This window comes from Lagopus leucura, unplaced genomic scaffold (assembly GCF_019238085.1).
Source record: "Lagopus leucura isolate 7727_CA_CO unplaced genomic scaffold, USGS_WTPT01 Super-Scaffold_100024, whole genome shotgun sequence".
Lineage (NCBI taxonomy): Eukaryota > Metazoa > Chordata > Aves > Galliformes > Phasianidae > Lagopus > Lagopus leucura.
In genome coordinates, this window is record NW_024962276.1 from 48,193 (window position 1) to 63,079 (window position 14,887).

General features: G+C 53.3%; 2 protein-coding genes across 2 annotated transcripts; one reads left to right on the plus strand and one right to left on the minus strand.

The window, feature by feature from the left end:
- Window positions 1–2,364: 2,364 nt before the first annotated feature.
- Window positions 2,365–4,898, minus strand: LOC122184644 (fibrinogen-like protein 1-like protein). The gene is given in 4 exon segments (XM_042879769.1): window positions 2,365–3,015; window positions 3,017–3,102; window positions 4,092–4,211; window positions 4,797–4,898. Coding segments are annotated over 4 exon segments (771 nt in total). The 5' UTR covers window positions 4,801–4,898; the 3' UTR covers window positions 2,365–2,454.
- A 4,064-nt stretch (window positions 4,899–8,962) lies between these two features.
- Window positions 8,963–13,452, plus strand: LOC122184805 (fibrinogen-like protein 1-like protein). The gene is made up of 4 exons (XM_042880040.1): window positions 8,963–9,155; window positions 10,300–10,440; window positions 11,181–11,243; window positions 12,425–13,452. The coding sequence occupies exons 1-4, from the start codon at window positions 8,978–8,980 to the stop codon at window positions 13,051–13,053; spliced, it is 1,011 nt and encodes a 336-aa protein (XP_042735974.1). The 5' UTR covers window positions 8,963–8,977; the 3' UTR covers window positions 13,054–13,452.
- The last annotated feature ends 1,435 nt before the right edge of the window (window positions 13,453–14,887 follow it).

The window sequence follows — 14,887 nt, forward strand, 5'->3', positions numbered from 1 at the left end:
AGGGATGCAGGAACCAGGGGGTCTGCTCTGCACTGAGCACCATAGCCCAATGGAAAGGTCACAGACATAAACCCAATCTGGGACTGGGTTTGGAACCAGCCACACCTAGATTCCTCTAACAAGGAATTGAGAAAGCAAGAGGGTCTGCTCTGAACCTCATGACCGAACAGGAAAGTCTCCTGGTAGAGCGCACGTTCAAGCCTATCCTCTATGCAGTAAATGATTGAGTGCACCTTGACATCTCAAATCCTTTGCTAAATCTCTACAAAGTTTGTTAAATTGCTATGTTACATCAATAAATATATTGCTGCTTCTCTCTTACGAGCAAAGGGTGTGGATTCCATCTGTGACAGAGAGTAGGAAGGAAGCACCAGCTCGATTTAGCCATATCCATTGATCTGGAGACCAAAACAGGGCCCCCAGGCCAGGCTGCTATCAGTGCTACTGGGATTGGCATTCTCGTGCCGAGCAGAGCCAAATGACCACTTCAGCCACCCTGGCTGGCTGTGCTATTGCTAATGCAGCCCTGGATCTCTGCAAGGGCATCCTGCTGACTCCTGGCAAAGTGCTGCTCACCAGGACACCTGGGGCCTTTCCTGGCAATCCTTCTGCTGGCAGTGAATGGCTGCCTGTATGGAGGGGGTCACACTCGAGGTTTGGGTGCGACTGTCTTGGGAAGATCGTGGAACAGGGGAGATGAGGAGGTGACCGCAGGCAGCTGGCACAGCCTCAGCAAGGGCAGAGCACGGCTGGCCCTCCTGGTGGCCTTCAGTGATGGAGCGATGACCTTGGTGGGCAAAGGGAGGGCGGCCAATGTCACCTACCTGGACTTGTGCAAAGCCTTTGACGTGGTGTCCCACCACATCCTTATCTCCAAGTTGGAGAGATCTGGGTCTGAGGGGCGGGATGTTTGGTGGGTAAGGAATTGGTTGGAAGGTCACAGCTGGAGGGCTGTGGTCAATGACTGCACCAGGTGGAGGCAGGGATGAGTGCTGTCCCACAGGCTGCTCTGTGGGACCCGTACTCTTCAACAGCGTTATCAGGGACGTGGATGATGGGATTCAGTGCACCCTCAGACACCGAGCCGAGTGGTGCAGCGGATGCAGCAGAAGGAAGGGACGGCATCCAGATGGACATGGACAGCAGGCCATGGGAACCACCTGAGGCTCAACAAGGAAAAGTGCACAGTGCTGCCCTGGGGTAGGGGCAATGGCAGGTATGTGTTCAGAAGGGGGGAAGAACTCCTTGAGAGCAGCCCTGCAGAAAGGACTTGGGGTTCTGGAACAGGGAAAGCTGACCTGAGCCAGCAGCGTGCAGCCCGGAGAGCCGCCAGCAGCCTGGGCTGCATCAGCAGAGGGGTGGCAGTGGGCAGGGAGGGGACTGTCCCCCTCTGCTCTGCCCTCGTGAGGCCCCACCTGGAGTCATGCGTCCAGGCCCAGGGCCCGCAGCATAAGGAAGACGTGGGGCTGTTGGAGCGGGTCCAGAGGAGGGCATGAGGTGCTCAGAGGGCTGGGGCACCTCTGCTGTGGAGCCGGGCCGAGGAGCTGGGGGTGTTCTGCCTGGAGAAGAGAGGAGAGCTCACTGCAGCCTTCCAGCACCTAACAGGGCATACAGGACAGCTGAGAATGGACTCTTTATCAGGGAACCAGAGGGACATGTTCAGGACAGCCAGCAGTAGAGGGGATGAGCTTCAGGCTTTCTGCTGAGGAGTCTTTAAGCACTTCAGAATAAAAGTAAAACAATAAACATCAGCAGAAAACCCCTGCATGGCACATCTGCTCTGCACCAGCTCAGTGCAGGAGGATCATCAGCTCCACCGCTGATGTGGCCCAGCAAACCCATCTCAGGATGACAAAACCATCTCAGAATGAGCAGCCTGCACACTAGCCATGGGAAAGATGTGCTGTGTGTGCTCCAGGGAGGTCTGGGGCCACTTGGGTGTGTGCATCTTCTTGTCCAGGAGGAGATCTGTGAGAGCACACCACATAATGCACCCACCCTTCCTGAGTCCACCACCCTGGGGTCTGGACAGAGTGGTTCTTCCTCCATTTATTCACATTACCGGCACAGCAAGGAGACAGGAGGCAGCAAAGTCTGGCTCTGGGGTTTATTGTAGCTGATTTCTAACAATGTGGGTAGCAATTATGGGACTAAGGAGCAAAGCGCGGAGATGCTGATGCACAGAGAAGGGAACTTGCACTTCTCCTCTTCGCCCATCCCAAAGCAGTGCCTGCATCCCAGTGCCGGCCAACACAGCAGCATTGGGCGAAGCTGCCCATGTGCCCGGGGCTCCAGGAGATCACCCCCGAGCCCCAGAGCTGCAGTGTTGGAGCTGGTGGCCATGAGGGAGCTGCAGGTGGCGCAGGGCGCCCAGCAGGGCTGGCACAGAGCTGGCAGGCACAGGGATGGGGCACTGGGCTGCGGACAGTGGCACTTCCCCAACGTCTGGCACAGTCAGCACACGTCGGTGGGTTTGACCAGGATGAGGGATGATGTGCAGTCGCCTTTATCACAGAATCCCGGCCAGAGGATGTACTTCTGGGCATTGAGCACGACGTTCTGGCACCTGTCGTACCACCACCCCCCATAGCTGCTGGCGCAGTTCCCACTGTACTGGTCCTGGTCTTTGTCCACCGTGCTGAACTTCATGTTGTCGTGGATGCCGCCCTTCTTGGGGTAGTATCCGGTCAGATAGTCGTCCCCTTCACCAGAAAACCGGCCCAGCCTCAGCGGGTAGCCGCTGTCCTCGCTCTCCACTCTGAAGATGTCGTACTCAGCATAGTGGGTGACGTTGGCTTTGTCCCGCACGACGAAGCGGACCTTGTAGGTGCCCTGCTGTGTCAGCAGGTGCAGGTACTCGGTGCCCAGCCAGTGGTCGCCCTGCACGTTCCCAAAGCCGTACTTGTAGGTGGTCCAGGACTGCTTCCATGCGATCTCAGTGTCATGAGAGTTCCTCTGGACAACAGTCCAGCCCTTGCCCTCGGTGTCCATGTCGCACCACACCACGCGGGGGGGGGGACCGCGCCGGCTGGATGACGTACACCCCGCTGGGGCTGGTCTTGCGAAGGTGGCTGCAGTCTGCGGGGAACCCTGCAACAGGAACTGCAGCAAACAGAGAGCGGGGTGGGAGAGAGAAGGGCTGTATGAGTCTGTGTGGGCAACGAGGAGCTCCTAGAAGAGAGTGAGGACTCGGCACAAAAAGGGATGCTTTTATCTGTGGTCTTTTCTGCACTGGCAGTGGCTCTTGTAGGGAGAACAAAGGGCCCAAAGACTGGCCTTGCTAAGCATCCTGCTCGTGACTTGCCCTTGCATTTGGAGCTGCTGATGCATCTGGCCAAGATGGAGGGGGAAAAAGATCTCCCAGATGCCAGTGTGCGCTGCAGGCAAGGCTGGCCTGCTACTGGGCCCTTGACATTATGAGATGCTGTCCTGCAAAATCAGAAGTGTGCAAAACGCTCCACTGGGTGAGGATATGTAATGAAAATTTATGTTTACCCTTGGGGTCGTGGCACTGCAAAAGAAGGGCAGGCTCTACCTTGTTCTGATAGGCATCTCCACCCCCAGTTTGCTTCAGGTAATCTATTAACAAGACTTATCTGTCATCATTTACTTGCTAAACTAATCTGCCACCTATTTTGTTGTTTTTCTTGTTTTGCTTCTGATGTTGGACAATTTACTGTGGGTTCTTCAAATTCAGCCCATGAATTCTGCTTATCTGTGGAACACATCTTGCATGGAACATTACCCTGCCTGCATGGAGGGGGTAAAGACTCAACAAGAGCTACAGATAAATGCATAAATAAATAATAAAGTGCTGGGGTGACCTCTGACGCTCTGATGGAACTGTTTAGGCAGAAGCCCCTTGGTTTCAGCCTGGAGCCACCAAAGGATGGCTTGACATAGGTCAGGCTGCTTAGCTTTCGAAGAGTCTTTCAAAAAGTCTGTATGTCGAGATGTTCTTGTCTTCTGCCTCAGCCAGTCTGCCTGCATGACAGCCTGTCTAGCACCTGGCAGACCCAAGGGTCGGTACTGAGCCAGGCTGAAGCTCTCTTGCCCTTGGTGCCACTTCCCCCAGCTGGGTCCATACTCACCACTCCGCGAGCTGGCAGTGGGCATTCCTGGGCCTGCACTCACAAAGTGGAGAAGCATCACCGCCACCACGGGCAGGAGGACGAGGTTCCCATGGAACTGGTGTGTCCCAGCCTGCAGCCCTGGGGAGGGAAGGGTGCAGCATCATCAGGACCCCTGGGCAGCCTGCCGCCCCTCGGCGGCCCTGGGGAGCTGTGGCCAGGGAATGCAGAGCTGCAGGACCAAGATCCAGAGGATGAGTCCCATGCTACAGATGCCAGATACCAGTTAGATAGGAGAAAGTCTCTTGTGTGCGCATGGTGACATGAGCCCAAACCACTGGATTGTTGGTGGCCACCAGTACAAACCCACGTTCTGCATCAGCTCGGTGCTGGGGGAGATGCCAGTCCCATGTGGGGAAGGGCCCCAGTGCAACCACAAGTGCTACATGTGCTGATTAGGAGGAGATCAGGAGGGGAAAGGACCAGCTGAAATGCAGGGCTCCCTACTAATGGGACAGGATTAGATAACCTGCAAAAGCATAAGGTGCCACCATGGATGTATGTCACCTCCTCCTTTGTCTGCATCCCTTTTAAGATCACGGTGCCAGGCCGTGTGTCACCAGGCCAGGCTTTGGTCTCCTTGCCTTTGTAAAGTCACCCCGCGCAGGTCTGGTTTGAGCCCAGCAGCACACCTGAATGCAGCTTAACTCTGGGAAGATTACTCACCCATCACAACAGCACAGCTGAGCAGAGAGCAGGAACCCAGTGGTGCACCTCCCCATGCCAGGCTCTACGTGGTGACTTTATAGGCACTGCACACTCCCACTTGTGTTCACACGTGTTGTTTGTAGAGGCACTGGGAGATGCTTGCAGACTCAAGAAGCTTTCAGATCCTTTTACAGCACAATAAGGCCCATGGGGGAAGGGAGTCATGCCGTTCTAGCCAGAGAATTACAAAATACTCCCTTCCACGTGGAGAGATTTCACTTATTGACTCTTACCATTACACAAACACTACATGTGAATTGCCCACTTGGAGTAATTTCTGGAGAGCTCATGATCAAACTGCAGCGAAGAGACCTGGCTTTTTCTAAGGACATAAACAAACTGGCGAGGGAGTTGAGGTTAGGTTTCCTATTTGCCTACTTTCAAAGGTGACGTCAGAAGGATGAGTGCGGATCCTCAAGAGGCCATCCTGCTAGCTCTCCACTCACAGGCTTCAGGATCGATTGGTGAAGTCATTGAGCTGGAGTCGCCATCCAGCAGCCAGAAGTCACTGCATGTGCAACTTCTTCTGGCACCACAGCCTGCATGATCTGAGCAGCGGGCAGGGGCTGCAGGTGACAAGCAGGTGCCTGTGGGTCCATTTCCCATTCTTCCCAAGCCTGGTCTTTGGCCTGGCAAGGCCCTGCAGTGCCAGAAATGCCAGCCAGGAGTGTGGCAAAATGCTCCAAGGGTGGGAGTCCACGGGGGCTGCTTTGGAGCCAGAGAGCATAGGTTTTGTCACGCTAATTTAACCAGGTGAAGAAGTAGCACTTCTTCTTTCTTGTCCTGGATGCCAAGTATTGGCTTCAGCCTCGTATTGAACTGGCATATCTTCTTTGATGCATAGCTTTAAACCTGATGTGCACCATCAACCAGCACCAACGTAAGGCTCCCACCAAACACTGTCCTGCAGGAACTCTTGCCAAGTAGTGCACTGTGTAAAGCCTGTGGTACAATGCAGGAATTGAGGCAGGAGAAGGAAGGCTGGAGCTATCTCCTGGGGAGCAGCAAAGCCTGGAGCTGAGGCTAGCCAGGAGCTGAAGCATGAAAGCAGTGTCCTTACCAAAGAGGTGAGCACAGCAGGCAGCTGAGTGTGGCAACAGCCCCAGGCAAGGAAGCCTGGCTGACTAACCAAAGCCAGGATCCTGGGCAGAATGACATGAGGACTGGAGACATGCGACAACATGGAACTGAGTGGTCCATCCAGCAGAAAAGCACAGTACAGGTCTAAGACCTATCCGGAAAGCAAAGGCAGAGGATGGGACCAGAGACCAGGGCTGGAGGTGTAGGACTGAGCTGAAATGGGCCTTAGGGACCCACTGCTCCTGGAAGACAGATAGTACTAGTCTTCCTTCCTTTGAACAACAGTTGGGCTTTACTTCATCTACAAGCCAGATACTTCAGAGAAAAAGATGATCCTTCCCATTTTGCCACAATGAAGGAAAAGTAGAGGTAAGGCAGCTGGGCAGAGGCCACAGTGGTACTGATGGGCAGTGCCATGTTGGATGGCACTGGGTTGGATACTAGGAACAATTTCTTCTCTGAGTGGTGGTGCAGTGGCACAGCTGCCCAAGGAGGTGGTGTGGTCACCGTCCCAGGGGGTGTTCCAAAGCCGTGGAGATGTGGCACTGGTGGCCAGTGAGCGTGGTAGGGGTGGGTTGAGGTTGGGCTTGGCAATTACGGAAGTCTTTTTGAACAGTAATAAGTCTATGATTCCGTGATTCTATGGCTTGGTCCAAGAGAAGGCCGCAGGTGGGGCTGGTTGGCCATCAGAACACACTGATATACTCGGGACTATAACACCAGCAGTTAATCCCAAAAGAAGCAAGTTGCACCTGGCTGTGTAGGTCTGCCGTGCTTCACATGCCTTCAGACTGTGTCCCCTAGCTTTTGCCGTAGCTCTTCGTGCCCATAAAGTGACCACAGAGCATGCTCTGATGCAGCCAGCTCTGTATCTTACACACGGCCTGGTGCCATGGCTGTACATGCAGGGCAGGGGAAGCAGTGCTCTTCAGGGAACTGGAGAGGTAAGGGGTAACCAAGAGTAGGATGAGTTTCGAATGTTGCTGGTCTGACCTCCACAAAAGGGCAGGGATGCTTTATGGAAATCAGTGTTGAGTGGGGTCCTTCAGAGGTCAGTACTGCCACCGGTGCTCTTAAATATCTCTATCAATGACACTGACAGTGGTTTGAGTGCACCCTCAGCAGTTTTGGATGACACCTCGACATGCCTGAGGGATAGGATTCTGTCCAGAGAGACCTGGACAGGCTGAGCTGTGTGTCCAGGAGAACCACATGAGGTTCAGTAAATCCAGTGCAACTGCAGCTATGTTGTGGCAACCCCCACTATGGGGTGTAAGGATGGAGCACAGCTCTGCTAAAAAGATCTGGGGGTACCGGTGGGTGGCAGCTGGGCACGAGCAGTGTGCCCTCACAGCCCAGAAAGCCAACCGTCCCCTGGCTGTACCCAGAGCAGTGTGGCCAGCAGGGCAGGGAGGGGATCTGCTCCTCTGCTCTGTGCTGTGACCTCACCTGGAGCACCGCGTCCAGATGGGGAGTGCTCAGCACAGGAGAGACATGGAGCTGTTGGAGTGCATCCAGAGGAGAGCCAGAAAAATGATCCCAGGGATGGAACACATCCCTGCAAGGACAGGCTGAGAGCTGGGGCTGTGCAGCAAGGAGAGGAAAACGCTGTGGGGAGGGCTAAGGGCGGCCTTCAGTATCTAAAGGGGCTGTAAGAAAGGGGACAGAGTCTTTAGCAGGGGTTGTTGTGACAGGACAAGGGAAAATGGTTTCAAACTAGATTTAGATTGGATGAAGATTTGTACACTAAGGGTGGTGAGGCACTGCACAGGTTGCCCAGAGAGGCGATGGTGCCCCATCCCTGCAGACAGCCAAGGTCAGGCTGAAGGGTCTTTGAGCACTGATGGAGCTGTGGGTGTCCCTGTGCACTGCAGGGAGTGGGACCTGATGGCCTTTAGGGGTCCCTTCCAACCCAGATGATTTTTTATAGTTCAATGAGTCTGTGATTTAGAATGGGCTGCTTGGGGTCATGTCAAGGTTGGTTGTGAACATGTCAAGGAATGGAGATTCCACAACTGTTTTTTTGTTTTGTTTTGTTTGTTTTTAGTGTTTGAAGAGCCTCAGGATGATATTTTCTTAATCTAATTGTAATTTCCCTTCCTTCCCTTGTGTCTGTTGCCTCTCATCCTGCCCTGTGGACCTCCAGAGCTGCAGAATCACAGCATTCATGTATTCATTTAAGTTGGAAGTGACAGTCTGACCCCTCTGCTCAATGCAGATCTACAGTGTGATGTCCTCATCCAGTCAACACTTGAAAACCTTCAAGGAAGAAAAACTCACAGCCTCTCTGCACACCTGTTCTAGTATGTGACCAACTTCAGGCTGTAGATAGTCCCCAACTTGAATTACCCTTGTTCTAACTTAGATCCATTGCTTCTCATCCCAGCACCCCTGAAAACAACTGGGCTCCACGCTCTGCACCCACCAGGCTGTGCAGACCACAAAGTCTGCTTTTCTCTCTACGGTACCGATCCACAGAAAAAGGTCTGACTAGAATTTTCTTGAAGAAATCCGTGTTGTAAGTGCTCCTATTTACAGAGAGAGGCTTGGACTGAGATTATTCCATGTTCATTTCACCCCGGTTCCCAAAGCTGCAGGGGCAGTGAGTCCGGCAGAGCACAGCACAGATTGCACAACAGCAGCGCTGTGCTGCTGGAGTGGGACTTTTTGAAATGTGGTGCTTAGATGAAAAAAGCACTGCTTGCCAGGAGCACTCCAGTGCCTCTTTCCTGAGGGCCAAGGTGGGCTCCCCATGGCTGCTGGGCTCAACGCCTGTTCTGGAGAGAGCAATTGATGCCCTGACATTTGATTTCCACCTGGGAGAGGAACGCCATCAGGGTGTTTACTTATGTGCTGAAACGCTGGCAGGTGCTCAGAGGACACAGTTCCCTGGGGAAACCCTGTGAGCAGTGGGGGGAGGTGGGGGATGGGGGCTGCCTACATCGGAGCTGTTCCGAGGCACTGCCTCATGGGCAACTTGCTATTTGCTTTGCTTCTGAAGAAAGCTCTTCACCTCCGTAAGACACAGCCTTCTGTGCCCAAGGACGCGTCACTTCACGATGAAGAGCAAACAAGGCACAAAGTGCTGTCACAGACCGCGGGACAAGTGCTGCGGTTTGGGTCTCGTGCTCCCACCCCCTTACCCGCAGAGCCCTATAACTTTTGGGCCGCACACCCCTCCCACAGGCCAAATCCGCCCGGCTTCTGCCCTGCAGGGTCCCTTCGGAGACAGTATGGGTGAGTGCGGGCTGGGTGGGGGGTCATGGGGTCGTAGGTCTGTGCAGGGCTCCCTGCTGCCCCAGCTGTCCCAGCACGATGCTGCTGTGCCCCTGCTGCCCTGGGTGGGAGCTGCAGCAGGCGCTGCACGCGTTGCTCGGTGCACGCTGTGTGCAGGTGGAGCGCTAGGCAGCCGTTGCACAAACCACCGGTCGGCTGAATATTCCTCATAATGGTCTGTTCTGCAGAGAAAATATGACATACTTTAGTGCAGGACATGGATTTTTGGTTTTTTAGATATTCTTGTGTAAGGAGCGCTAGAAGAGGAATCACGATGTGGAGTTTAGCTGTTTGAAGGCACACAGTTGTCACAGCACACCCAGCAGTGGCTATTTCCTCTCCTGCATCTCCATCCTGCTGGAATTCCATGACCCTGCCTGGGGTGAGGGCCAGCAGCAGGAGGAGTGTTGCTTCTCCAGTGGCCCTAAGGCCAGATGTCTTCAAACACGTCCCTAAACACGAATCATCAAACGCTATGCAGCAGTTGAGAAGTGAATTGTTTGGGTGGTTTAGAAAAGCTCTGCTGCAGAGCGCAGCACAGAGCTGGGAGCTCCAGCATTCACAGGAAGGGATGCTCACCCCAGGAGAGAGCCCCCCACTCCAGGCAGCCCTGCCTCGAACATCTTCCTTCTCACCACCTCAAGGAACTCTGCTGAACTCAGCAGCCCAGGGCAGAACAGGGGGTCAGCGGCTAAAGGAAGGGGACACATTTGTCATCTGCCAGGGGTGACAGGAGCTGGAAGGAAAGAGGATCCCCCCTCCCTGCTCACCCTCCAGCCCCAAGACATGGATTTCACAGGGATTTCTTAGACATTTCTGATGACTTTTGGGTTTGAATGAGGTTTTCACACTTTTTCTGTCTCAAAAAGAAAAATCACTGGTACCAGCTGCTCCTGCTGATGACTCCACAAGTATTTGGTGTTTGTCAGTGAACATCTGGTAGCTCCTCTAGATAGGTGAAACAGGACTTTCAGCTCCAGAGGGAGCTTCACAAAGAAAGAATTTTATTTTCCTATTTTACTCTGCAAGTGTCAAATAGGATTAACTGAAGAGTTATGTGCTTTTTTTTCTTTGCCTCCCCGCCCCCAATTTCTTCTCATTTCAGCTACCCAGTGCCTTTGTCTCCTGATTCTCACCTCCCTGCTGGCCCTGGCAATGCCTCTTGTCTTTGACATAAAAAATTTGCATCTCTTAAATGGAACGATGGATGAGATTATGAATATTCACCCTGAGCCCGTCCAGCCCGGTAAGTATTCCTGTGTAATATGGAGAGGCAAACAAGGTCATGTTTGGTCTGATGCTATGCAGCTCTGTGCCCCAACCCAGCCCAACTCCAGCCCTGTGTCATGGAGGATGGACTCAACGTTGCTCTGTGTGTGGACAGTGCCAGCACAATGTGTGCTGTCTTATCCCAGAGTCCCCTGATCGCAGCCCGCCTCATCCGCTACATGGCATCAAGTTCTTCAACCCCTCTGTGAGCCCACTGGTCTGAACCCCAGAGCCCCTGGGCTCACAGGTGAGACAGATTCATCTGTGGACGTACACAAGATGCCCTTGTGAGAGAACTGCATTCATTTACTCTGAGCCATCCTTTCTTCCAGCAGTCCTTCAAACTCCCCTCTGAGCCCCTGTCTGTCCCAGACACCAGAGCCTGTTCTCCTGTGGCCACGCTAACATTTATTTCTCCTCATCCGTCTTCTACCTCTGTCCCTTCCTGACTCCTACTGTAATTTAGCAACTGCATTCCTGGTATTGCTATCACCTACTGGGGTCCTTTCATGTGCAGGGTGCTCAAACCCTTCTCGACAAGGAAGCATCTGACCCACGGAAATTCCCCCATGCTGCCGGTGGCCCTGGTACCTGCAGGGAATGTCTTCTGGAGTGAGAAGTAGCCACAACAACAGGATCATGATCTGGAGGGTCATGCTATCCTAGCAGTGTCTGATCTCAAACTCACTCCTGTCTCCTCTGCTCTTGTCTATTCAGCTGAGGAGGACCACCACGTTCGACAGGTCAGAGATGTTGCCCCGCACCCACCAGCAGCTCATGGTAAGTCTGTGCAAGAAGTACATCTGCTCACAAGATTTCACCTTCACTAAGAGCCCAGAGGCTCGTGGAGAGCTCCAGGCCCTTTGTACGCACTTGTAGGAGCAACAGAGGTACCACGGCTCACCATCCTGGATAGGCCGTAGCACCAGCCGGGTTCTGCACTTAAAATGTGCTGAGAGAATTTTCTGCTTGAACACCCAAACTGGAAATTGATGATTCGTTATCTGCCTTCGGGTTGTGGTGGCTGATTATTACCTGATTTTGGCTGTGCAGTTGATGACAATGCTGGTTAAGACAGAGAGTAACTGCATAACTGAACTGGCTGAGTCAGCACCAGCCATGGCCACACGGCACGGCTTCTTTGGGTGCAAACAATGGGTAGCACAGCTCCGGCCGCACAGCCAGTCCTCACCCAGAAGTGCATTTCTATTCACTGCATAAGGAGTTTCCATTCTGGAGAACAGAAAGTCTGTGGTCAAATGAAACAAGTCAGAAAACCCCTAAATTGCCACTTGGGTCAGCACAATGGGTTTGTCCTAATCATAGAATCACAGAGCTGCTCAGTTTGGAAAAGATCTTAAAGATCACTGAGTCCAACCACAACCTAACCATGCTACCCCAACTAACAGCCCTCCGCCAAATCGTGTCCCTGAGCACCACATCCAAACGGATTTTAGACACATCCAGGGATGGTGACTCAGCCTCCTCCCTGGGAGTCCATTGCAGTGCTTCACACCCTTTCTGTAAAGAAGTGTTTCCTGACATCATTATGAGCAATATGCATCTCTTGAGCACGCCCTCTCCAGGGTTTCTAAGATGACTGAATCCCTAAACCTTCCGTACAAGTGGCTTCAGAGTCCAGACTGGCATTTCCCTGTGTGGTGATACATAACCAACAGGCAACATGGGATTCACTGCAGTGATCCAACCTGGACAAGCTTGCATTGCATCCTGTTTGAAGGCAGTGGGACCTGTGCGTCCACATAAGGTTGATTTCTGTCTTGGAAACACATGAAATCCAACTCTTTATTTGATCATTTCAATACTTTAATTTACTCCTGTAGTCACATGGCAGGAATACATCCCAGGAACGTGTGCAATAGGACAGGTGTAGAAGTAATCCCACGTGTTCGGTGTCTCCTTGTGTCAGGTGAGATGTAACAATCACATTTCTGCTCCAGGTTGGCCCAAGGACTGCAGTGAGATCCCTCCTGGCAGCCACAGCGGCGTCTACATCATCCAGCCAAAGGGCCTCCACCAGCTCGTGGTGTACTGCGAGATGAACACCACAGGCGGGGGCTGGACGGTCATCCAGAGGAACCAGAAGGACACAGCCGTCACCTGGGCCGAGTCCTGGAGCACCTACAAGTACGGCTTCGGGAGCGTGCGCGGCGACTACTGGCTGGGCACCGAGTACATCCACCAGATCGCCAAGCAGAAGGTCTACCAGGTCAGGTTCGTCATCTCAGACAACGCAAACAACGTCAAGTTTGCAGACTACAACCTCTTCAGCGTGGAGGATGAGGCCCAGGGCTACCGGCTGCGGCTGGGCTCCTACGCGGGCACAGCGGGGGATGCCATGACTTCAGACAATCCCAGCACTATGCATGACAACATGAAGTTCTCCACCAAAGATCGGGATCAGGACAACTACAGTAAGAACTGTGCCTACAGCTATGAGGGCGGGTGGTGGTTCTCGTCCTGTTATTCCGTGCGGCTGAATTTCAAGGGCGGCCTGACGTGGGGCAGCCTGTGCAAAGGGGACTGCAAATCCTCCCTCATCCTCATCAAACCAGCTCCGTACTGCTAGCGCCTCTTCTCCCTCCTGTCTGCTTCTGATGCTCTGCAAGGCTGGGGCCTTTCTGGGGCAGAGAGGGAGCCTAAGGGTGCTGGGGGTTGGTGAAATACCATCTGCTCTTCCCCTCTCTTCCCCTTCTTTGCCCATTTCTCCTTGTGCTTGCCAATGATTAATTTTTGTTTTCTTCATAATCAAGAAAAAAAGGGAAAAAAAAATACTTGCAAAATGTGTGAATTCTGTGTGTACCTTCCACGGGGGAGGAAAACACAGAGCCCTGGAGTAACATTTCACCAGTGGTTGTTAGTTGTCTCCAGAACTCACAGCAGCAGGAGGGCCACGTGCCACAAATGTCCGCGTATCAGCGCCTCTCCGTGGTGTCTGTTAGAGCAGCTAATAAACGCGCTTCCTTCAGCTCACTGTACATCACCGGTCTGTTCTGTACATCCTGCTGCAGCCAGTGAGATCCCACAGTGGGTGCTTGGTTGGAGCAATGGGGCTCAGTGAGGGGAAGGTCCCACGTATTGGGATGGATGTTAGTTAATTAAATCAATTACACTGAGAGAACAGACCTGTAACTCTGCGCTGGGGGGGGCAGAAGGGATGAGGCACGTGAGAGAACGATCCCACACCACTGCTGTGCTCACAGCCCTGCACTCGTGCTGTGGTGCTGCCCCCATGTCATGGATCTGTTCCTGCCCAGGGTCTGTGCCTGCTGGGAGGTGTGTTGGCTAGGAATCCCGCTGGGATCCACACAGACATGACTTTGAGGAGAGAGTCCCTACAGGGACTGCAACGTCACAGGGCCCTCTGTGGAGATGGGAGCATCTCCAGAACTGGAAGCGCCCAAAGTTAAATGAGAGAGCAGATCTGGTTTGGGGTCAATTCTGCTACACAAAAGATGGACTAGAAAACATAAACGTGCCTCTGCCAACAGTCAGTCATCCCCTAACCCAGAAGGGAACATCCGTCCCAGGAAAAGGCCATGTTTTCCTTTGCAATGGGCACAGCATGGGGAGGGAGCGCCCAGGGCAGCTCCGTGAGAGTGGCAGCGGCTGGAAGAGGTGGCAGCAATGGGAGGGTGGGTGGCGGGAAGGTGCTCCCCCCATGCACACACACTCCCACTGTCCTCAGAGTGGCTTTGGCTTCCAAAGCCAGAAGGTCCCATGCCATGGATTGTCACTGAGCAGGCTATGAAATAATGGTGCTGCTCCCCCTGTGCCTCTGCTGTTTCTAACGGCAGGCAAAATGGAGCTGCGATTGCACTGCCAGACCAAGAGGTGCTGCTGCTTTCTGCTCAAGCTCCCCAGGAGCAGAGCAGCAACATAGCCCAGGATGACCAAGAGGTCCCTTCCAACCCCTACGATTCTGTGATTCCGTGATCAGGAGACCAAATGGTCTGCTGTTCTGCTCAGGGGAGGGAAGGGACGCTGGTTTGAGGAAAGTGGTTTTAAGTTTGCCGTTAGTTCTCACTGCTCTTGTCCGTTAGCAACAGGCAGTAAATCATACTAATCTCCCTGTGCCAGGTCTGTATTGGATCTAACAGTAATTGGTGAGTGATCTTCTCTTCCTTATCTCAACACATTTGCCCTTTTCCATCCTATTTTCTCCCCCTGTCCTTCTGCAGAGAGGAGTGAGAACCACATGGTAGAGACCACGGTGGTAAGAGAGAGTCTGGGAAAAGGAAGACTTCCACTTGGGCCATTGTTGTGCAGTGATAGGTCAGGGGGCAACAGGCACAAACCCAGACAGTTCACACCAACACAGGGAAAAACTTCTTTGCTGTGAGGGTGCCAGAGCCCTGGAAGAGCTGCTGAGGGAGGTGGGGCAGCCTTCTTCTCTGGAGACA